A 24,280-nucleotide genomic window follows, 5' to 3' on the forward strand; every position below is an offset into this window, starting at 1 on the left:
CCTTCCAGGTCGAGAAGGACCCATCCACTACCACCCTCTGGGTGCGACTCTCTAACCAGTTGGCGACCCATTGGACTGTATGGGTGTCTACGTCACAGTCCCCCAGCTTCCTAATGAGAATGGGGTAAGAGACAGTATCAAAAGCCTTCCTGAAGTCTAGGAAAACTTGATTGGAGCTCCCAGCCAGGGGAGCATGAGGAATCAGCTGGTGGGCATTCCCAGCCAGGGAAGCCCATCAGAGCAGAGGGCTTCATGAGCTCCTCCAGCTGGGAGCACCCATCAGCCTCTGGAGCATATGGGAATCATGCAAGGTGTGCTTGAGAGGCTGTGAGCATGGGCTACTCATTCAATTAAAGGCACAATAGGAATCAGCCACAAAGCTATTACACATATTTTGTGTAATAATTTTGTGACTGATTCCTCACTGTATCAGTTGAATGAATGTGTGGCTAAGTAATTACTTAAGATCTAATTAACCTGTTAATCACATCTTAAGTATAATGTCCGTTAGTGGCCTATGACACACAGGCCACCCCTTGTAAACTTTAAAGTCTGCTACAAAGCGTTACAGACCTGAAACTATAAAAAAAGGCTCAGAAGAATGTATCATGTGCCAATCAATGCAGTTTTCCTTAGCCTCACTTTCAGAAACAGCTTCACTGTTTTTGCTGAAATCTGTCCAAGAAACCTTCAAAGGAGGCAGACACCCAGCATGAAGGAGCTCAACTTTCAGCGTTGAAGCAATTTGGTCTTATCTTGGAAAATGTTCTGCAATATTTATAATAGGTTGGTATAATCTGCCGCCAGTTAGAATCACAAAGGACAGTATTTCTTCTCAAGTCCAGCCATTCTGTCACACAAATGGGAGTATAGTCCTTAGTTAGCTATAAAATCTTTGAGTCAGATTTTCAGCTGTGGTAAATAGGTGACCTGAATTCACCAGTTTACACCAGCTAAGAGTCTAGTCTTCATAGGATTTGCCTTGGATGGTTTTTTCCCCCAAAACCGTTGTTTCCTTCTCAACAACCCTGCTCTCTCTTGCCCCCCCCTTTCCAATTCCAGCCTCTGTGTCTCCCACTGCAGGTTGTGCAGGAGTACGAGAGAGCCATTGTGTTCCGATTTGGACGTCTCCTTCCTGGAAGAGCCAGAGGGCCCGGTAAGCAGTTTATTCAACCCTCACTTTCAGCAGCCTCAAAATGGGTTGGACTCAATCCCAGATCTGTCACCCACTGTCCCTGCTGTTCAGAAGTAATCCTCACACCCATTTCACACAACTCTGATGTGTTCTTTTCCACCTCCCTTTTCCGCAGACAGAGGTCCACCATGATCTTATCCCAATAGATCTGAGCTGGGGTCATTCTTTCCCTCTCCCCAGTGACCTTATCCATCTCCTACCTCTCCAACCCTGAGGGCTTTGGCACTCTCCCCTCTCTCACAGTATCTGCTAGTGGCTAGCAAAGTGGGCATTGCTCTTTGTTTCTATCCTTGACAGGCAGCTCTCTCCACAACTGGTTCTTCAGGGAGTTCACATGGGATAGAGGGTACTGAGTCAGACATGTGGGTGGGAGACTCAGGAAACCCATAGCTTACTTGACAGTGCCCCCTGCTAGCTGCTCCCTTACCTCACTCATCTCTCTGTGCAGGCAGGGGAAGGCCTGGCTTTAATGTCTCTTTTTGGCTCCTTCCCCTGGTGAGGGCAGCTCGTAGGGGACTCCCTTAAACCTGAAGGCCTCCAAACCTTACTGAAGCTGTGGGCTTAGGACTCGTGGCAATTAATTTTTTCTCTTTTGATCTCTTCACACCCTTCACCAGTTCTGAAACCCATTAACAGTGGAAAAATAGCCTCTTCCCACCCACTGGGTTGGGGTTGTTTCCCTCTTCTTCTCATCTGCAGGGTCTAAATAGGCCCAATAACCATTCTGTCCCATGCACCGTTGTCTCTCTCTGCTCCTTCAGCCTGTCCCATCTATGCACATTCTATGCAAGCCTAAGTAACCTTGAACAGGGAACCCAGGGTACAGACACTATTTTTGGATGCCCCCACTTTTATGACTCCAGGCAGAGCTTTCAGTCAGGACCCTCTCCAAACATCCCATTTCTCCAAGAATGCTCAGGACTGAATCCTGAACTATATGATGCAGCTCAGGCCCATCTCAGTCCAAGGACGTGTTCATCTGTGAAACGTGAGTGCAATGCATTGAGAGAAGGGGAGACTGAAATGGGGCAGGGAGTAACAGAATCCATTACACTGGATGTCCAGGAGAATCTTTCTGGTTATGATGTTGCAGCTCCATCTGTCAGGAAGAATTTATTCTTCTCACACACATCTGGATAGGCATCCTAATGTTGGAGAGGCTGTATCTCCAGCAAGTACATACACAAGTTCCTTCCTTCGGTTCTGTCTGGCATGGCCCCATACTTGCTGCTCTCAGAATCAAGAAGTAGAATTCTTCTGTGGCATCCATAGTCACTGTCTCCTGCCCTGTCTCTTCCTCACACAGGCCTCTTCTTCTTCCTTCCCTGTCTGGATACATACCACAAGGTAGACCTTCGCCTCAGAACCTTAGAGATCCCCTTCCATGAGGTAAGAACTCCTGCACCACATGTTCCCTTGCTTCATTATCATTACTTATCCTTACAACTAGTCCAATCTGATTGTCCCTCCAATGAAAAAGGTGACAGAAAACACTACTGCTACCCGAGAGAAGGGCTTAAAACCAAAATTAATTGTAGCTAGTAGCTAGACTTGGTCATTCTGCCCTCATGCAATAGAAGGAACTCATGCTTAGATACTGCCTTTGATCCTAAGGTGAAGGACACCAATTTATTGGTACTAGCATACGGCTCAGTGTTGCTGGCTCTTGTGATTTTATCATAAATCTCATTATATTTGGTGTCCTCTTTGGAAGTCTCTGCTCCTGAAGTCATGAGAATGTACAAGAACCTTGCTCTTTTTTATGAAGACTAAGTTCTTTGCCTTCCCAATTGCATGGTAAAGCATGAAAATGTGACCAAAAAGCACCCTAAAAACTCCAAAACAAGAGGTTAAAAACAGTACCTTTAGGGCCTCATTATTCTGGAAGGCTGCCTAACATGAGCTATACTACCCCGCTGCATAGCAGATAGGAGGAAGGGAGGCAGCGGTGGCTCTAGCTGAAGAGCATGGTCCCCATTCCCACCAGATGTATGCCAGGGTCTTTGATACCCCTGCAGAGTGGGCAACAATACAATTATTTTGCATCTCTTTGGAAGGATCCTCACAGAGGTGAATTAAGTCCACTTTACTCTTGGAAGGGCAAAGGACTGAGCATCTGCCATTTCAGTGGTCCAGGTATACACAAGCCTGTAGGGAGCTACCCCCTTCATAAGACCTGTATTTTATTTTCTGTTTTTGACTTCCCTTCTCTGTGCTGCTGCATCATTGGTGTCTATTACTCTTTGCATCACAAGATCATCTCAGACCTCCAATGGGAAGTACTAAATCACAGTGCAGTAACAACATTGCCATAGTGATATAAGTAAATACACCCACTAAGAACCCAAGACTAAGCTCCTTGAAGCAGTGACCTCCCCAGGACATACTAAAGGCAACTGTAAATAATGATTAACAGCATTGTTTTGGGCCCTCTGCACACACAACAGGAGACAGGCCCTGCCCCAGCCTGCTTATAATCAAAGCAAACTAGGCTGACAAAGCATAGGAGGGGGAAAAGAGGCATAGAGAAGAAAAATATTACACAGGTCAGTGGCAGAGCCAGAAATGGCATTTGGCAGACGGACAAAGGATGGCAGAATGACATCAGTTCTCATCTGTAAAACGGGCACAGTTAAAATGCAGAGATTAAGGATTCTGCACAAGGTTGCAATGACCAGAGGCAGAGCCGTGATATAAATCTGTGATAAGTGTAAGCATCTTCTGGCCCATAGCCTACTGCTTTAACCACAAAGCCATTTTTCACTTTCCCAGGTGTCCCTAACCCTTCTGTGCAATTAAAGCCATCAGAACTCACCCCATTTCCCAAAATCTTTTCTGTCTAGGTGGTGACCAAAGATATGGTTACATTGGAAATAGATGCCATCTGTTTCTACCGCATGGAGAATGCTTCTCTCCTCCTAACCACTCTGGTCAACATCTCCAGTACTGTCCGGCTGCTGGTACAGACAACCATGAAGCGCTTGCTGGCACATCGGTCTTTCACTGAACTCCTCCTGGAGAAGAAGAGCATTGGTCAGGAAATAAAGGTAAAGGTATTTCCACATGGAGGTGGGCAGGGCCACAGCATTGGGATAGGGTACCACAGCTTTCTTTCAACCCATGGCTAATCAGGGCTTGGTAGAGAGGCCTCTAAGGGTCACCCAGACAAGCATCCACTTGCAGTATGCAGCACTGCAAACCCATCTGCTGTGCCACACGACCCACACACTGCACATGCAGGTGTTCCCTGCACTGCTAATTTGACTGAATATAGGCAGTGTCCAAAAAAACCCCACACCAAAAAAAGGCAGGGTGGCGTACATGGTGGCAGCATGTGCTGCCTGAAACAGGAACCTGGCTGACTGGAGCCATGCTCTGGCCGCCAGCCAGGCTCCCTGCTGCTGGATCACCACCTGGGACAACATGCTGCATGCCAGAGCACACATGCATGGGCATTTCTTGTGGACAAGTAGTAGCAGCACAGTTGCTGCTGCTGCTTGTCCCTGGGGACACTCACGTTCCTGCTTGTAGGGATGCACCTTAAGCAGCCCACAGTGATCCACCCAGTGGACTTGTTGGCAGGATCACATGTTGTGTTCAATGAATGGCAATGGATAATACCAAGTCCTGTTTTCCAAGGAACTCAAGAGTGATTTGGCAAAAAATGGAATCACTCTCAGGCATTGGTCTCAGAGGGCAAGTGAGAAATCAATGGAATGAAGTTGGTGGAAAACGAGCTTCTGAGAAGGGCATTGGGGAGCAATGAATAGAAGACAAGATGAGCCATGTAGACTAAAGTGAAACAGCTGGAGACAGATTCAGATCTATTGTATATGGGTGCCACACCACTGACTTCAGAGTTGGTTCCCTTGTCTTCTCTGTTGAGGACGTACAAGTTCTCTAGAAGCAAGTCCTCCTGAGCACAAAATAGGACATAATAATTAGGGGAAGAACTTTGTCATTTATCCTTCTGCCTTGTCCTCTAAAGGGATCTCTTTAAGTGCCCCTTCCTTCACAGAAGCTAGCTGTATTATTGCACATGCCTTGCTGCAATATGAACAAGTAGCTGTGAATACTTTTGTACCAGATGCATGCATTCAGCACTTCTCCAGACAGTACATCACATGGGACCATATCACCTGTCTGAGTTGTCTGTAAGCTCTATGCTGCCTATACTCAGTCAGTCTTCATCTTTACAGGTAGCTTTGGATGCAGTCACATGTCGCTGGGGGATCAAGTTGGAGAGAACAGAAATGTAGGTAGGACACATATGAAGCAGAGACACAGCAGGGTAAAGAAATTTGCTGTTGCCCCTTTGCAAATTTCACTGTCTCTTGACTGCTAACTTCTGCTCTTCTTACAGCTTTGCACCTGAAGATCTAAGTGTATCCCCTGCAGCAGCCAGACCCCACTGCTAGCCCACATGATTTTTCTACAGTACTCTACAGCTGCATCCAGCTTTCAGAGGAAAATATTACATACAGAGCTTCAAACTTGCACAAACCCTGTGCTTTGCAGTTATGGCATTTGGAACTAGATCCACAGCTGGAGCAAATCAGCACAGCACCACCAATGTCATCACAGGGACATTGGTTGGCACTAGCTGAAGATCTGGCCCTCTTATTTACTATTCACATTTCCCATCCGATGTTCAAAGTAGAAAAATATTCTCTGGCAGACAAAGAGCCTTCCTAATCCAACTGTTAAGCAGTCACTGGTAAAGCTCCCAGTGATTTCAGTGCTGGTTAAACTGGGCCCAGCTGTATAAGAGATGGGCTGAGAAGGCTACAAATCTAAATTGCAAGGGATATTAGCAAACTGCCTCAGCTCAGATGAGAACATAGCTGCAGCTTGATACCTTCTAATGAGCCACTGCAAACCCCACCATCTTCGTGCATCCAAGCTCCTGCCACTAAGTAGAGGTGCAGAATACCAGGGCCCAGGTAACTTCTATCTTCCCCCTACAGCAATCATGTGCGGCTGCCAGCTGAACTCCAGCAGTCCTTGGCAGCAGAAGCAGAGGCTCAGAGACATGCCAAAGTACGGGTAAGACAACAGAGTGCTTCCTGTTTTCATGCAGTATAATATTCAGTCTTTCCCAAAACAACCCTCACTGCTGCTTGAGTGACAATGGCACAGGAAGCCATGTTCCAGGCACAGAGCCTGCCTCAGGCAGACTGGATATACCACAGGAAGAGCCCCTCTCCCAAGCTGAGAATTGGCTGTTCCATCCTTTGGTTCTCCTGTAAACCCCGCCCACTTGTGAAACCTTCTCCAACCTCCCCTTAGCGGGATCTAACCCACAGGATGGGAAATTCTAATTTAAAGAACAGCATAGAAGGAATTTAGTTACAGGTGGGGCAACTATCCTGTTGCAGTCCCAGTCATGGTCACTGTGGAGAGGAGATTGAACTCTGGCCCTAGAAGAGCCAGTGACCCCCCCTTTCCACCATCCTTCTGCAGAAGGTGCTGTAAGGAACATTACAAGAGCTCTCACCATGGAGAAGCCCAGAAGTGCTCCTCAACTGCTTCCATTAAAGGTGCGTCTGCACTGCCTCCATGCTGAGCTCAGGACCCCCACCAAGAAGACTGAATACTACTCATTCCTGCTTTACACACTTCTTCTGCCAGAAATGAGGCAATGTAGCCACCTTAGAGGAGACAAGAGTGCATTCCAACCCTACTCTTAGGCTCTCCCAGGTACAGACTGTTGAGAAGCTCTGAGGTGGTCACTTTGCACCTGGTTTCTGCTGTGTGGAGCAGGAGTGGGTGAGACATACTTCTTGGCGATGTTCCCAGGCTTGGCACAGAGACAGCATAGACAAGCCCTAAGACTCCTTAAGAAACGCTATCAGACAGCATCCTCCCAGCTACCACCATCCCCCTGGGGCTAGCCTAGCGACTGCTAATAAAAGCCCCTTTCATTCCCTGTGCTGTAGGTGATAGCTGCTGAGGGAGAAAAGGCTGCCTCTGAATCCCTGAGGATGGCAGCTGAAATCCTGTCCAGCACCCCAGCTGCAGCTCAGCTCCGCTACCTCCACACGTTGCAAGCCCTAACTACAGAGAGACCATCCACTGTCGTTCTGCCTTTGCCCTTTGACCTGATGAATCTTGGGTCTGCAGCCAGCCACAGATGCACAGCCAGCCTTTCTGATAACACTGCAAACCACCCAGAGCCTCAGGAGGACAAGAAGGACTCCCCCATGCTGTAGAGCCTTCCTGGAAAAAGCTGGAGCTCAAGTGGGGCTGCTGCACCTGTAGCCATGTTACACAGTCACTCACAAGAGCAATGAACTGCCTGCCTCCATGTCGGTATAAACTGTGGTAGCGCTGGGACAGAAAGCACACAAGGGCTTGTAATACAAAGTATGTTAGACAGAAGAGGACTTAAGTTTGCTTGGAAAAGTATTCCAGATCTTAAGTGTGCAGGGGCTGGGGCTGGAGCTGCAAGAGCAGGTATGGTAGGGACTGTTGCCTCTGAACTTTCCCATTTTATTTCTTCTATCACCAAGCCACAGTGAACAGTGAGAGAATGATATTTTATGCCCACACAAGCCTGACCCCTAGGGACAGGTCTATCCTTCCATGGATGTTGGGTGGAAAGAGAAACTGGTGTTTATTTTGAAAGGCCCCAAATATCTAATGTTCATTTCCCAACCTTTGTGGTAAGATCCATGGGGAATACTTTTCCCTGCAAAAGCCAGGTGCCTGGGATAAGCAGAAGCATAAACTGACACCCTGTACAATACATCCAGCAGGACATTTGGTTTTCACAAAGTTCCATACCCTCATCCAGCTCTGGGGAGTTTCTTGCTGTATCACTCATTGTCTGTGGGGCAGCTTTTTGAACTGGCAGTGAGAGCTGTTCAGTGCAAGTATGACTGAATTGGGAAGTGGAGCTGGAGCAAGAATTGTGGGAAGTTCATAGGCATCTCCTGGCCCTTCCCAGCCCCACCAAGTCCAGACTCCATTTGTTGTGTTCTAGGATGATGTGTCAAAATATGGAACATAGTTGGTCCAGGGACAGCAAATGAATAGTGTCATGGAAATAAACATTTGGGAACTTGCTGTTTGTGTTAATTAGCTCAGGGCACATCTACTTGATCAGTTGCCAAAGGCTTGTGTGAGAAGCACATAAGGACATGCCGGTACTCCTCCTGGTTCAGGGATGGATGTAGAGCATGGCTATAGACGGGGGCTCCCAGCCTGGAACCAAGCTGTCATATCCCAGCCAAGCTGTACTGCTGTCCCAGTGGGAGTTACCTAAAGGACCCAACAGACCTGTGTCCTTGATGACAGGCTGGAGACAGCTCAGTTTCCTGACCCTCCCCACAACACACACAGACACAGGCTGGCCTTGGAGACTTTTAGCTTCTCAGTCTTGTGTGTGAATGGAACAAATCAGAGGATGCAGAGGGTCAGAGAAAGAAAAGTGTGGCAAAGAAGTTAGGAAAGGCCAAAGGGGATGAATAATTAGAGTAGGGTAGAGAAAGGAGCCGGGTTGGGGTATGGTGAAAAGATGATGTACTGGAGGTGTGCAGTCCAGAGAAAGAAAAGGAGTGATGGGGATGCAGGGGTAAGGAAAAGGAAGAAATGAAGGAGCAATAGGGGCAAATGTGGATTGGAGAGCTACAGGACAGGATAAAAGAAGAGCAAAACAGGCAAAGTGGGGACAAAGGAAGGAGCTGAGGAAGGGCAGGGCCTGGGCTGCAGGGTGGGGTGAAAATCATAGAATCATAAAAAAAGAGAACTCAAAGGGACCTCCAGACATCTAGTTGAACCCCCTGCTCAAGGCAGGATCATTCCTATCCAAAACATCCTATACAAATTCATCATTTAACTTATTAGCAAAACTACACAGTCAACCCAGATACAGCCACAGGACAACACCCTAACCTGCCAATAATAAAGTAGGGGGACCATAGTGGCCAACATCCTGCTGCTGCAAAGGTTGTTAAAATACACTCAAGAGATTCCAGGAAGAGGCCTATGCCCCCTGCTGCGAAGGAAGGCAAAAACCACTACCAGGTGTACCCATCCGACCATGGAGCAAAATTCCAATTGTGGTGACCTTGAGCAGAGAGGCAAGTCTCTCTAAGCCAGAAACCTCCACATTTAAGCCCCAGCAGGAACACTGGCACACCAGCCAAAATCCCCAGCCTTAGCTATAGCTAACATCAAATGGTTCTGAAGAAGGTAAAAAAAAAAACCCCAAACAAACAAAAAAACCACCTTGACATAGCAGCAGGAGAGGGGGAAAAAAAAAATCCCTTCCCAGCCCCATGTGGCAACCAGCAAAGCCCAGAAGCTGTCAAACATCCATAATATAGGCACTGCTACTCCTAGATCATCCCTGACTAATGCTTATCTGACCTCTCCTTGGACACCTCCAGTGATGGAGATACCACAGCCTCTCTAGGCAATCTATTCCACTGCCTCATTTTTCTAACAGTAAAGATGTGTTTCCTGATATCCAGTACAAGCTTACTTTACAGCAACTTCAAGCCACTGGTCTGTATCCTGCTGTCTGCAGCCAAAGAAAAGATTTTTCCCCCCCCATCTTCTTCAGATATCTGAAGACAGCTATCACATCCACTCTTAAGTGCCTTTTCCACAAGCTGAACATGTCCGTTTCCTTCAACTTCTCCTCATACCAAATGCCTTCCAAGCCCCTTATCATTTTTGTCACCTGCCTATGGACCCTTACTTCTCCATGTTCTTTTTAAAATGGGAAGCCCAAAACTGCACACAATACTCTAGAAGCCTAACCAGTGCCGAGTGAGGACGCACTATCACCTCCCATGTCACCCAATCAATGCATCTCAACACTGTGTTATCCTTTTGTACAGCTACATCACACTGCAGACCCATACTGAGGCTGCAACGAACCAAGATTCCCAGTGCTGCCATCCAGGGTGGTGTCACACATTTTGTACCTGTAGATTTTGATTATTCCTCCCAAGGTGTAGCACCTTGCATTTGCCATCATTAAACTTCATCCTGTTTGCTCTGGTCTGGCTTCCAGTCTATTAGCTGCTTCTGAATGGCAATCCTGTCCTCCATGTTTGCAATCCTTCTCAGTTTCACATCAGCTGCTCATGTGTTTAAGCTCTCAGTTCCAGTATCCAAATAATAAACATGTTGAATTGCACTGGGCCCAGTTCACACCACTGTGAAACCTAACTCAAAACCTCCTGCCATTCTGACATGTATCCATTTATAATTACCCTCTGCTTGCAGCTACTGAGCCAGTTATCTATCCACCTTACAGTAGTTTTGTCTAGCTCACATTTCTCCAATTTATAAGGTCATATGGGACTTTGTCAAAAGGCTTGCTGAAGTCCACATACTCTATGCCCACTGCATTCCCTACATCCATCCAATTAGTTATTTGTCAAAGAAGGAGATCAAGTTTGTCTGGGATAATTTGTTCTTAGTAAATCCATACTAGCTGCTTGCGATGAGCCTTTTCTCCTCCAGATGCTTGCAAATGGATTTTCTTATGATATTGCTTCAGTATCTTTCTGGATATTGAAGCTAACTAGTCTGCATTTCCCTAGGTGCCACCCCCCCCCCCGCTAAAAAAAGGCACTATGTTGGCCCTTTTCCAGTCCTCTGGTACCTTGCCCATCTCCTATGACTTCATAAAAATTATTGCCAAGGGCTCTGAGATCACCTCTGTCTAATCCTTCAGTACCCTGGAGTGAAGTTCATCAGGCCCTGCTGCCTTGAATTCACTCAAACCCATCAAAAGTTGTTTCTTTTGTTATCTCATCCCTCAGCTAGACTTTCTGTGCCTGCAACCCCTCATGGGCAATGCTTTAATGTTAAAGGAAATCATGCTTTTCTGGCATTTTATTTTACCAGAGGGAGACATCCAGATCACACAATTGAAGAATATAGCTTTCCTAAGGGTCAAGAATACACTTGCTGGGCAATATCTGTTGTGGAAACAGAATGGAATATTTTCTGGTTTGCAGCATGCATGGCTGTGAAACCTGTGCTCTTAAACTAGATTTCTTTAGCTACTGTAGCTTGCATGTTGCATAGGAAGTTGGTAAAAAGTGGCAATGTTGGAGAAAACTTGCCGTCAGTGGAATTGGGGGGGGGGAAGATTGTACAAAATACCTTAAAGATCAAAACAAACAAACAAAAATATCTGCAATGGAGGGAAAATTCTCAATGCATGGGTTGCAACACATTCTCAAATTTAAATTAAGGGAAACTTCCCAATGTAAAACTGTCACTTCCCAGGTTACATAAAGTAAACAATGATGTTTCCTCCTAGGCCAGGAAACTAAACCCTGGCATGGTTTAGTTTCTACTTTTAGACCTTGAAAATGTTTCTCAAGGCTTCACACAATGAATAAAACGTTACTAAGGATAAGACCAAAACACAGGAGACTTGAAACAAGATCTTCAGAATCAGTAACTTGAAAAAGGCAAGTCATAATGTTCTCTACTGATTAAGATGATATCAAGACATGTTATCCTCTCATTGGAGCAGAAGTACATTTAACATTTCTGTATACCAAATTTTCTTGTATATGGCATACAACTTTTTCCCAGAAGCTACAGTAAAAACAGTTTTTGCACTGGATTCACAAGGAGGAAAACAACAAGTAGGCTCTGGTCCCAATGAAGGAGTGGGGGTGGGGGTGCATGCATGCATGCTTTTGGGAGCCTCACAATTAGACAAGACTCTTCCTTTGTCACTTCTGAGTATCATCTCTAATCCTTCTGTGCATCCAGTCCCATGGACTGCTGTCAGCAATCTCCCAGTCAAACTGGCACAGATGCACCTCTCCAGGTCCCCCCATTAATAAAAATTCTAGTGTAGCAAAAGTCATGCACATTATTTAAAAGGATAACAGCCATGACAAGGATGGCTCTCACAAGAAATGCTGTCTGCTGCCTTATCTGTTTATCAGGTAACACAGGGCAGAATGTTTGCCTTTCTCTAACCACAATCTGTAACTGGACGCCTACCTTAAAATACTAAGGGCTCATGTGCAATTCTGAGATGGAATTGGTTTCAGAGCTACCCTCAGTCTCCAATCCTGAAAGAAGCCTTGTCCTCAGATTTCTGCTCGCTGGCTGAGCATTGAAGGAGGATGCAGAGATCTACTCAGTGTGCCAAATTCTTAAGAGCTGGGGTAATACAGCCAGCCTTCTGTTATCTGATCTGTTACAGGCTCTATTAAGAGAGATGTTGCTATGTCTTGCAAACTTTGTCCACAAGGTATGTTCAAGCCCTCTGTCTGAGTCATGAATGTGCACAGACACCAAACCACCCAAAATGTACTTGTCTAATCATTCATAAATTTGGGGGAAGATTGTTTCTAGGCTTTTGCAATGGCTCTCCTTGCGAGGGCATATTTGAAGAAGTTGCACCCCCTCTGTTATACCAGTAAAACAAGGGATGAAAGTGTATACTGAAGAAGGCACTGGTATTGAATCAAAGTTTGCTACAAACGAGAACCCAAAGAACTTCCTTAGGCATTACTACTATTTATTTTTTGTGTTTGCTGGCTTTCCTGGACCGGGCAGTGCAAGACTGTGTATGAGAAGTTGGACTGGTTTCTCCTTGGAAGTGGATTTCTGAAATTTAAAAATAATATATAAACACATTAAAAATAAACACAGAATACTGCATTCCTGGGTCTTTTTATCTTTGATAATCAAAAACTCATTGTGGCAAGGCCAAAAGCAAGGCCAAGAGTTTGGGAGGGTTCAAAACAGGATCAAGAATATACATATAGTATAAAAAATGTACAGTTATACAGAAGAGTGGGCCAAGGTTTAGGACACTAGCTTGTGACTCACATACCACATGGTCCACCACAGACCTCCCATGTGACCATGGGTGTCAGTCTTTGTACCTTAGTTCCTCATTTGCAAATAAGCAGGAGGGAATAGCTTTCCCTGAGGGCATTTCATCCCCTAATGCAGGGGTCAGCAACCCCCGGCACGTGTGCCTAGCATGGCATGCAAGGCCATTTTGCTTGGCATACCACTGCCAGCCAGGGCTCTAAGCAGCTGCTGCCAGCTACGGAGCCCAGGCTGCTCCCAGCAGGTGGCTGGCTGGGAGGCTGCAAGCCCTGCTGCAAGCAGACTGGGTTTCACAGGCCAGCTGCAGTAGGGAAGCTGCAAACAGCTGCTCTGGGCTCCGGCATGTTGGCACTCCAGCACCTTCCAAAGTAGACATTGTGGTTTTTTTGGCACTCTGGACAAAAAAACATTGCCTACCCGTGCCCTAATGCTTACTTCAGGATTTCTTGTATCTGCCTGTAAAGCAAGTGACAGAATACCAGATGAGATAGATCATTGGTCTCATCTCTTACAGCAGCTCTTCCAAATGCAGGTTGTGGCCCTTTGAGGTTGCGAAGAACTAGAAAAAGGGTTGGAAAATGAACTCTCACGTTTTGATGCTGCTTCCTGGGCTCTGTGTGATTTTTCCAGCTCTTTCTCCAACTCCTGGATTCTCCCCAGAGCTTCCTCCAGCTGCTCCTCCAATTTTTCTGATTTCTCCTCTGCCATCTGAGCACGGGTCTCTGTATTTCTGAAATCCAACAGCCAGGACAACACTGAAATCTATAACCTAACAAAGTGTTGGCCACATCTCCAGTACAGCTTAGAAAATAAAGGTTTTCAGAAGAACTCATGGGTGCTATGAAAATAAATTCACAGTGTAAAGTTGTAGCATTAAGAACTAAATCAAATGGAGAATTCAGGACTATATCACATTAAAATTCAGATTAAATTTATTTTTTAATATTTTTATGCTAATGGAAAGGGAGGTGGGGGGACAGTGTCAGATACTGATCTTGGTTGCCTAACGATAAATATGGAGCAGTTCCATACAAGTCAGCAGAGTTAAATGAGTCATCTCCTCAGCCAATATAATTCAGTATAGTTCCATTGGAGCTATGGAGCTACAATTGCTTGCATCAGCTGAGGATCTGGCCCAAGACAAAAACAAGACTGAGAACAGAATGGAGCCAGTTGGGTCAAAGGCATAACTTTGCATAATTTTTTTTTTAAACATTACTGGAGATCAAGATAATCATCTTTGTCGGAACAGGAGGGTCAAACACACAGTCCATGGGTCAGATCTAGCTTGTGAATCCATTTCACTTGGCCCACAGAGGGACTGAGTGATAACTATAAGACAGGGTGTCCCACTGAAATCCAGGCATGGAGCCCTGATAGGCACATGTGACAGCAGTAGGGGGGTGAGCAAAAGCTGTGTTAACTCCCATGCCACCACCCCGTCCTCCTACCACTACCACTCACACTGTTACCGCTGTTTGTCCCACTGCTTCCAACAGGTCTAGATCTAGTGTAGGAGGAGCCCCAGTCTGGATCCAGCCAAGGGCACAGACAAGTTTGACACCCCGGTCTAGAATAAATCTCCAATACTCTTGGTTCTCTTGTTCCCTTCACTAGGGAGCTCAACACTCACAGAAGCTGTGCTTGCAGATGTTCCAAGAAAGCAAGAGTCTCAAATTCCTTTTGGGAACAGGCAGTTGTTGACTTGCTGGCAGTCATCTCTCTCTGTTTGAGAAAAGGAAATATCTTCTGTACATGAGCATGATGAGGGGGAAGAAAGGCAAGGTTGCATGTCATCTGCAGTGTGTGCTAGTTCAAGCCTGGTGCTGGTGGGCCAATACTGCTTAGCTGCATCCTGAGAAAGCAACCAAGAAAGAAGGGCTGCTGCATCAAGGTACCAGTGCATTAAATTGTGTAAGCATAGAAATCTCTTTAAGTGCATGAGCAGTTGCACTGATTTCAAATGGATTCTCTCATGTGCTCAGTGTTAGGCATGGGCTTAAGTGCTTTCTTGAATCAGACCTAAGTGGGTTCCATGGGTTACTTGTTCCTAAGAATAGACCACCATGTTATGGTATAGGCACTGTTCACTTCTGGTGGTGAAATGTTCCTCCTCAGAATCCAAGATATTTCATGTGGGACAGAAGTTGAACTGGCACTGGCGATCTGCACTGCCTCTTTGGGAAATGAATCTAAGGTTGGAAGGGGACAACAACGCAGGCTTGCATGAATACAGCTGCATCCTCAAGGCATGCAGAAGGGTCAAGTCTGGGACAGATACTGGGTTAGGAAACACAAGGGGCCCCAGGAAATATTCTCTATTGGGCACTAGGACATTTACTACTGTCCCTTGTAGATCCTTCACCATAGTCTCTTCCTGACACCCATTATGTTCCCCAAGGAGGGGAAGGAGGGTATGTAGAAGAGGAGTTCTTGTCATGTCCCCCATGGGATGAAGAAAAGGAGTACACCTCGTCCAAGGGAAGGACTCCCTTGTCCGGAGTGCCCTGGCTCTGTTGGGCTCCTACTACATGAGAAGGAGGAAAAAATCAGTACCAGAGAAATCTCTTTTTTCCTGCACATCAATGATTCAAAAACTAATAAAAGTATCTTCAGTATTTCAAATGGAAGACTCAAACACTGACCCCACAGATAAATTACTTGGTACCGTACATAGGTACAGACAAGCTATGCATCAGTGTACTGAATGTCGAGGAACAAATTTCCAAGGTTAGCTCTTGTGTTGGTGTACATCCAATGTCCAAAGTACCAAGAGCTCGGTACTGGGAGAGATGCAATCCACAGGTTTACAGACTATCACTAATGGCACTTTACTAGTCAGTACCAGGACACCAGAAGGACCCTTCTCAGGCCACTCGCTACCTCTCTTGCTGAGTCTAAAATGAGTTAGATATATGAGACTTCTGTCTCAACTGAGTAGAGAGGCCTTTATACAAGCCCAGTTCTGGCATGGTGCTCCTTTCTAGCCATCTCTCAAGTCATCAATGCCAGAATGGAATTAGCATGGATGGAAGTGGAAGTTCTTGAGTGATATTGCTAAGAGTTCAAGGTGGAACCTTCATTCATAAGGGTGCTCATGAGAGGGATGGATCAGAGGGGTGATTTTTAGCTATATTCTTCCTTTTGCTGTCAAAAAAAGGCTTGTATACAAGTGAAGCATTCCAGAAAGAATGATTTTGGGCAGGCTTCTCCAGCTGTTTGAGTCTGCTTTGAGAAGCAGTGACACATAAAAATTAGTTGCAGGCCATTTTAAAAATTGGAGCAATAAATTATAATGTGTTGTGCATATGCTCTATGTGGAATCAAGTGAGAGAATCCAGTGACTAAAAAGTTCATCTATGATACTATAACGATAGAAAGTAAAATGCAATTTGTTTGTCAGATCCTCAGCTAGTATAAGTCAACAGAACTGCACCAGTTTATACTATCTGAATATCTGGGGCCTTGTGTTGGTTACCAACTGAATATCTGGAGCCAACTTGCTGGTTAGTAAGTTTAAAATTGTATTAATTATAAAATTAATATTGGTCTGTATTAATAAGTGCTTGAGCTCACAAAAAAGTTTATAATTACTGTGAAATATTTAAGCAAAGTCAACTGCTTTGGAGTTAGATAACTATGAATCAACTACGCTTGTCATATGTTCCAAATCAGGAAGTTTCTGCAAGCAAAAATAAGAAAATCATGTACAACATGGAGATTCTTACCCCAGTGACTGACACTGCTTCTGACTTCAGAGATTTCAAATGGATGTTAGAATCATGTCCTATATACCTGATTGTGTCCTCAGTCATCTCACCACTTACAGTTGGGCCATCACTGCTGGCATCTGGTGCAGGCTGTTGGGGCTGCAAGGAAAGGTGGATAGACAGTGTACTAGTGCCTGGCCCAATAGCACTTGGGTTTGGATTTCAAATGGCTCAGAAGGCAAGAAGCAAAGAAAGGCTCCCTTGGGAAACAGCACCTCACACTCCAGCCATCACTACTATGCACACTCACACAAAAGAGATTGTCACCTGTGCTTCCAACATTTCTTTCCCTATCACAGGTTTCGTATCAGTATCAGCAGGTTCAGTTTTGTCTTTCCTAGGTTCACGAGAAGGCTCAGATTTTCCATCAGGTAAAGAAGAATCCACATAGTTCACCTGGTGTGTCTGTGGCTGGAATTCCTGTTAAGTAATGCAAGCTATTGGTCAATGCTCATTTGGGATTTTGTAATACAGGCAAACGCCAGAACAGGTCAACCAATCTCTTATCATGCCTCACTCAAAATGTTCAAACATGAAATAAGTGGAAGCTTGGCTCACTTATTAGCCAGCTATCTATGGGAATAAATCTATTTGAAATCACAAGTTAAATGAATTTTGTCTCATCTAAATCCTTACCTGATTCTTATGGATATTACAAAATCACATTCAGAATCTACTCAACATAAACTAAGGAATCACGTAACAGTCTTGACGTCATGTGGACAAAATTCAGATCTGATGTAAACAAATGAAACTCCATTGAAATAAGACTATTTGGACTGATTTCCCCCACATGTGAATTTAGTCCTACATAGACTCTGGGTGTTGCTCAATTCCCAGCCTGCAGCCCAGATTCTGCACACAGAGCTGTGTCATCCAGCCTGCAGGGCTCCACACGTGTCTGAAAATTTGACAGTGGAGGAAACTGGCAGTATTAATTGCTGCTCTCATGCTGCTAAGTTTCCAGATCCATGGGGATTCTACGGGCTGGATATCATGGCCCCTTTGCTAGATCAGGCACATGGGGCTGGGTCAAGATGACATAGGTCCCTGTGCACCTGGATTGGGCCCTATCTGGGCTCACAGGGCTCAGCCAAAATGATGTAGGGCTCAACCCCAGCTGCAATCCATCTTACGGACAGGCCCTGCACCACTCACCTGGCCCACGGGGCCAGAAAGTTGAGCACCACTGCTTTAGACCTCCAGTCTAAAAGATGTAAATCAAATGTTCACATGTAGGTGACACCCATATGATCTACTTAAGTAACATTTTCTTATATAAAACACACCTTTTCCCCAAAACCAGCTGCTGGAAATTGGAGTGCACATTACATGTGAGAAATACAGTAAGAGCAGGTTCTGCCACTTACCTGGTGAAACTGAAAGTAAAATCTGCAGTAATTCACAGGGAAAAGAACAAGGAGCAGGCTTGGCTTCCTAACTGCTACTACTCCATTACTTACTGTAAGGAAACGGGTTTTATTTCCCCTCAATCTGTCTTTCAAAAACAAGGTGTATATTATATTCTGGGGCATATAGTCTGCAAGAAAGTGTGGTAATTAGGCTAGCGGTTCTGGTAACAGTATAAAGTACTTTTTGATCCAAAACCAAAATTCCACTATAGTGGGAGAAATAGAAATACAAGGCAACATAAAACAGATCTTCAGCTGGTATAAATAGCTGTATCGCCACTGAAGCTACGACAATTTTTACCAGCAGATGATCTGCCCCCATAGGAAGTATCATAGGTGTAACAAACAGTTACTGCTTCTATTAATTCCACCTGGACTGTTGGGTGCAGAAGGCTCGCAATATTAAATCTTTCTAGAAACAGGAATGTAGTTTCTTCATTAGGGCAAAACTTTCGGGTTGTTCTCTATCCAAATAACATTTACTAACTAAGGTACAATGTAAGCTTCTAAGTACCTGTGGCCCAAACAGATTGGTCTGCTCTTCTAAACTCAGTAAGGAGACTGGAGAGCCTTTGACTTCAGAAAGAAGGAGCCCACATGCATTAACCCAGTCAAAACATTCAGTCTGGAAAAAGATAACAGAAAAGACAGATAGTATATGGGACAAAAGGATTTATATCTTATTTCTTCTTCTGACTGAGTAATTCCATCCTTCTGTCCATCTTGGATATTTACCTGGACCCCATCTAGCTTCATGCTATAAAGGAAAAGGAACATATACTTTTCCTAAGCCTTTGAACATGGAACCTTTCACTTGCTAATTCTTTATTCCATATGATTTATTCAACAAGCTGCAGTTTAGTTAGGCTCAACAGTTACTGGCAAGATATTGCTCTGCCAAGAAGAGGGGAGATATCATGTACACCCCAAGCTTTGTTTTTCATGCACAATGCTAGCACAAACCAATAAGCATGGAGGAGGAGCAATCCTTTCAGTCTACTGCTGTAACTACTTGGATGAGATGCAGTGAAAAGAGAATGGATGTGCTAATCTTTGGTGTAACAGTGCAAGGAATGATGTAAAGTTAAATATGACTCAGACATTTAAAATAATGTGCTCTGTGTCTGCAGGGTAAGCAGGAAACTGATGATTGGAAAATCCAAAAGCAGAGGATGCTGTGCGGATAGAAGAATACTTGTGGACAATTCTGGAGCGCTGGATTCTTCCTCTGGAGGGCAGAGTCTGCATTGTACAACTGATCTGATCGTATTTTAATTAGTTACTGACCAAAAGGAATTAATTTATTCCTGCAATAAACATTTGGTGGCTTATGGTTTATACTTGTGAAGTATGAATATTCTCCTCTTGTCTGTTGAAACTCCTTCCCAAATTTCTTGTATACATTAGTTCTTTGCCCCTTCTTTGTCTGGCTCTTACAGAAGGAGATACAGCCAATTCTGAACTGGGTCTGGATTGTATTCTGGGCAGCCAGGAAGCCCTGATTACCTTGATCTTTTCCAACTGCAGTCGCTCATAATCAGCTTCTAAACTCAATTCAGACTGTTTCTTCTGAACTATTGCATCTACTGTCCCCTTGCAGCAGCTGAGGAAACACAAAAGATAAGCTACCCTTCAGCAACGGCCTCAAACACCTTTCCTTAATCAGTTGGGATTCTCTAGCAATAAGGCATACTGTCATTAGATACCATGGCTTTTAAAGTAGCAACATCTAAAAATAAAGGAGACCATTCTTTTTGGGTTTTGTTCCATCTAGCATGTTTACCAAGTACTATTTGTTAGAACTCTAACATCTTTAAAAAAAAAAGGTGATGGGCCCGGTGACTGCTTAATTTTCCTCTATATTTCAGGAGAGCTACTACAACAGCAAACTACTGAGAAAAAAACATATATTTAGTTTACTCAGTCGATCTCTCTAATTTTATTACTGACTCTTTTGTTTGAATTGTTTCACATTTGTAGTGCTACACAGGCCACAACACTTGGTAGTGCTACAAAAATATAGCACTTCAAGGGATGTCTGCACTTTCAGTAGGTCCCAGCTGAAGTGCTACAGTCACTACAAAGATGTACTCTCTAGCCAGGGGGTGATAAAGGGTTGCTCCTCTGCTCTCCCAGGGGAGCATGTCAGTGAGCCCAATCACTGGGAGATGGACCCTGCAGTTCACTGGGTCAAAAACTGCAAAATGCAGCTCTGCTTCCTAGCAGCCATCATGGAACCAGCTGCTCTCCCCACTTCAACCTCAGAGAGGGGGAGGGGGGAAGTGGGGGATGGCAGAGCACGGTGGGATACTGTGTGAGACCACCTGTAGCGCTTGTGCCATTTTTGTAGCACTACAGGCAGAATGTACATCTGTACACCCTCTTTTTGTAGTGCTACAAAAGCGTACGTAGCTCTACAAATCTAACATCTGCCCATGGCCTTACCCACTTTTGATTAGATCACACCTCCTGCAGGAGACACTCCTGTGCCATACTCTGGATCATTCCTATTAGAGAAAACCCTATTAGGCTTGTGATGTGTATAGACTGTTAAAATACCTAATTATGTAACTGGAGAATCTGCTAAACTTGGCAACCAGGTTTATAGCTTCTTCTTCTAGCTTACAAGTACTAAACACTTTGAGATCTCTCTCAGCAGCTTCAGCATCTTCACTTAGGGGACACTCACTGGACAAGCAGTCAGGTACCATCAATCTCAGCAGATTCACCATCCACATGATCAGAGCTTTGTGGAGTTCAACCACCTGCAAAAACCATCGCACTGAAAGGTTAAAGCATGAATAAACCTGCAGCAGGAATGGTGCTGGAATGGCGAGCATTTATCCTGCCCACAATTCCAACCTCAGTGGCACTGTCACTGTGTGGGTGAAGACTGACGCACACACTTCACTAGTAAATTGTCCCTCTGAGGCAGAAATATTTACAGTTAAACTTCTCTTTTTCCTCTCTCCTTTCCATGTTACCATCTTTTCCTATCCTGGTCTTAGTTCCTTCCTCTGAGACCACTGAGCTGCTTCTCTGCCAGCCACACCACAGTCTTACATTTCCAAGAAGCAGGTATGTCCCAGAATCCTGTATGACACTGAAACAGCATCTGCCCAATAGGATTCTAGGATGAACCAGTAACTGAATAGCCCCAGACAGCTGTCTGAGATGATAATAGCAAAACTATTTTTGAGAAGCCAGATGACAAGGGATAACTAGCAAAGGGGCCTGTGATCTGAAACCTCTTTTAAAAAGCATTCCAGTGAGATGGAAGTCAAGGTTTTCACACCCTTTAACTTTATTTTCATTAAGAACTTTTTTCACAGGGATAGAATGTATTGCAAAATTACACGGATATGATGTCTTGCAAAATTAATTCAAATAGGATCTGCTAGAACAAGGATTGGCAACATGAGGCCCATGGGCCCAATCTATCCCACAGAGCCACTGGATCTAGCCTGTGGCACTGGAGAGATTTGCCTAGGCCCATGCCAGGGCCAGACAGCCAGGAGCCAGCTGAAAGTAAGTGAGGGAGTTGTACTGGGGCCATGCAGCTTCCAGCTGTGCCTGCATTGCAGCCAGGGGCTGGGACCAGAGTGGGGAGAAGCAGCAGCAAAGAGGTAGTCTGCATATACCTGGTTCTGGCACAGCTCTCCACTGGCTTGAACTTGCACCGATGCTGCAGCCAGGAAGCTGGGGATGGGGAGAAGGGGTAGTGGCAGGGAGACAGCATCCTGGTGCCTGGCTCCAGTACGGGCATCAGGAAAGCTCCGCTGCCACCTGGCTCATGTTGGACAAAAGCCAGGTTGTTCCAGCCTGTGGCTTGTAAAACATTGCTGGACCCTGTACTACAGCAATAGGCCACTGCAGCAAGGGAAGTGGGAGGCTGCTGGTTCACTTCTTGAATAATTTAAATGTATGCCTTGGCCCTCCAACTGCTGACAAATGCACACTTCACCATGCTTTACTGCTGTAATAGCTCATAAAGTAGGGCTTGTACTTTCTCTGCACATCTACTAATTCTGTTTCTGCTTTTCATCAGCCTGAACAAAGAGAACAACAAAGAGAAATACAAGTTGAAAACAGTCTTCCTCAGACATCCAGGGTCAGGTGCTAAGATCCTGGAATGAGGCCCCCAGCAGCTCCTCTGAAAGTCAGCAATGTTGACATTTCAATTATTAACCCCACTTGCCATTTTAAGTAGAAACATGAGCCATCTGCCTTTCTCAGCACAGTTGGATTTATTTGAAAGAACACCCTACAAAAGAAATGCTATAAGTTTAAAATATGCAAATAACTTTACCTAAAGTACATGATTTATCTGTGGTCTTCCATTTGGGATTATGGGAAGAGACAGTGAGAATCAGTCTAAGTCAGTAGAAAACTTCTAGGCAGAGAGGAATGGGGTGGGAAGATCTTGAGTTCTTGAGAACATGGGGGATCTCATATAAAGAATTGGTTTAATGCCATTTTTTTTCTAAAGCTACATGAAATAGATATTAATTTACTAAAAAGCTGATTACAGTAATATCACCAAGTGTATTCTGAAATAGTCTGATGATGTCACAGATCTTCAAAAGCTTTTTGTAAAACACATAGATAAAATAAGTAAAATTTGGCAAAATTCCCCAGGTCTAATGATACTGCCTACAGCTCTGGTTCATGACGCTATAAAAATCCTTCCAACTAAATAAGCAGCACCTCTCAAAGAACACCACTTAGCCTTCCCTTGTCAGAGAGATGGAAGCTATAGTCCTGAGCTTTGAAGGGAGTGAGGAGGATCAAAGCAGACAGGGGATTCCTTATGGACACCATCTCAACATAAAGAAATAAAATGAGAGAGTGAGCAAATGCTCTCAACCCTAACCACTTCAGGCATATACATACTTCCTGAGTAAGGTACACATTGTTCTTCTCAGTTTCATTAGTCACAGACAAGATCCATTGTTGAATCATCTTAAATACATCTGCTGGTGCCACCCTGAAAAACAAACCCAAACCAAAAGTGATCCATATAGCACCAGATCTAAAGTTCTCTTATCACAAGAATCAGTCTAGCTTACCAACCTAAAATCTGCATTTACTCTGCAATATTTTCCACAAAGGCTGAGGCAATTTTGCAAATGCAGTAGCTTTTTTTGATGACTACTAAATGGCCTGTTATATTTTGTATGTATTCTGCAGTTAATTCATTCCTCCAGTAATTTTACTGAGTCAATGGAACTGCAACATTAGAAGGAATCTGGCTACATGCCTCTTATTGTAAATAAATCTTTTTTTCTTTTACATTTATAAAATAAGCAGCTACCTACAGCCTACAACTTAACACATACAAACAAGGTAAAAGAACTTTTCACAAAAGTAACCATCCCTGGCCTCAGACTAGTTCTACTCAGCAGCCAGAGACAGGGGAAAATAAAATCACAGAAAATTACAGTTGGAAGGGACTTCAGGAGGTCTAGTCCAACCCCCTGCTCAAAGCAGGACCAGCCCCAACTAGATCATTCCTGCCAGGGGTTTGCTGAGCCAGGCCTTAAAAACCTCCAAGGATGAAGATTCAACCACCTCTCTAGGTAACCTGTTCCAGTGCTTCACTATCCTCCTAGTGAGAAAAGTTTTTTCCTAATATACAATCTAAACCTCCTTTGCTGCAACTTGAGACCATTGCTCCTTGTTCTGTCATCTGTCACCACTGAGAACAGTCTAGCTCCATCTTTTGTGGACCTACCCTTGAGGTAGCTAAAGGCTGCTATCAAATCCCCCCTTAGTCTTCTCCTCTGCAGACTAAATAAACCCAGTTCCCTCAGCCTCTCCCCAGAAGTCACATGCCCCAGCCCATGAACCATTTTCACTGCCCAACTTGTCCACATCCTTTCTATAACGGGGGGCCCAAAACTGGACACAGTACTCCAGATGTGGCTTCACCAGCGCAATTACTTCCCTTGATTTGCCGGCAAATGCTCCTACTAATGCAGCCCAGTATGCTGCTAGCCTTCTTGGAAAAAAGGGCACACTGCTGACTCATAGCCATCTTATTGTCTACTGTAACTCCCAGGTCCTTTCCA

At 44.7% G+C, this 24,280-nt stretch overlaps 2 protein-coding genes across 7 annotated transcripts in view; one reads left to right on the forward strand and one right to left on the reverse strand.

The window, feature by feature from the left end:
• NPHS2 (NPHS2, podocin) overlaps positions 1–8,645 on the forward strand; it is a 14,083-nt gene extending 5,438 nt beyond the window's left edge. The window contains exons 3-8 of one of the 2 annotated variants that reach the window (XM_019501801.1): positions 1,084–1,156; positions 2,502–2,584; positions 4,039–4,242; positions 5,395–5,450; positions 6,163–6,241; positions 7,135–8,645. In XM_019501801.1, the coding sequence (XP_019357346.1) occupies positions 1,084–1,156; positions 2,502–2,584; positions 4,039–4,242; positions 5,395–5,450; positions 6,163–6,241; positions 7,135–7,407 (768 nt within the window). In that variant the 3' untranslated portion in view covers positions 7,408–8,645. The remainder of the gene's footprint in view (positions 1–1,083; positions 1,157–2,501; positions 2,585–4,038; positions 4,243–5,394; positions 5,451–6,162; positions 6,242–7,134) is intronic. The other variant, XM_019501802.1, reaches the window with a different exon arrangement.
• A 4,041-nt stretch (positions 8,646–12,686) lies between these two features.
• AXDND1 (axonemal dynein light chain domain containing 1) overlaps positions 12,687–24,280 on the reverse strand; it is a 44,749-nt gene continuing 33,155 nt past the window's right edge. For 2 of the 5 annotated variants that reach the window (XM_019501803.1, XM_019501805.1), the window contains 9 exons: positions 23,103–23,196; positions 20,769–20,974; positions 19,716–19,812; positions 18,724–18,834; positions 17,065–17,217; positions 16,756–16,896; positions 14,661–14,752; positions 13,618–13,757; positions 12,687–12,796 (listed from right to left, as the gene is read on the reverse strand). In XM_019501803.1, the coding sequence (XP_019357348.1) occupies positions 12,708–12,796; positions 13,618–13,757; positions 14,661–14,752; positions 16,756–16,896; positions 17,065–17,217; positions 18,724–18,834; positions 19,716–19,812; positions 20,769–20,974; positions 23,103–23,196 (1,123 nt within the window). In that variant the 3' untranslated portion in view covers positions 12,687–12,707. Of the gene's footprint in view, positions 12,797–13,617; positions 13,758–14,660; positions 14,753–16,755; positions 16,897–17,064; positions 17,218–18,723; positions 18,835–19,715; positions 19,813–20,768; positions 20,975–23,102; positions 23,197–24,280 lie in introns of those variants that run through there. The other 3 variants (XM_019501804.1, XM_019501806.1, XM_019501807.1) reach the window with 3 other exon arrangements.

This window comes from Gavialis gangeticus, unplaced genomic scaffold, assembly GCF_001723915.1.
Source record: "Gavialis gangeticus isolate Ggan-Ray unplaced genomic scaffold, GavGan_comp1, whole genome shotgun sequence".
NCBI lineage: Eukaryota > Metazoa > Chordata > Crocodylia > Gavialidae > Gavialis > Gavialis gangeticus.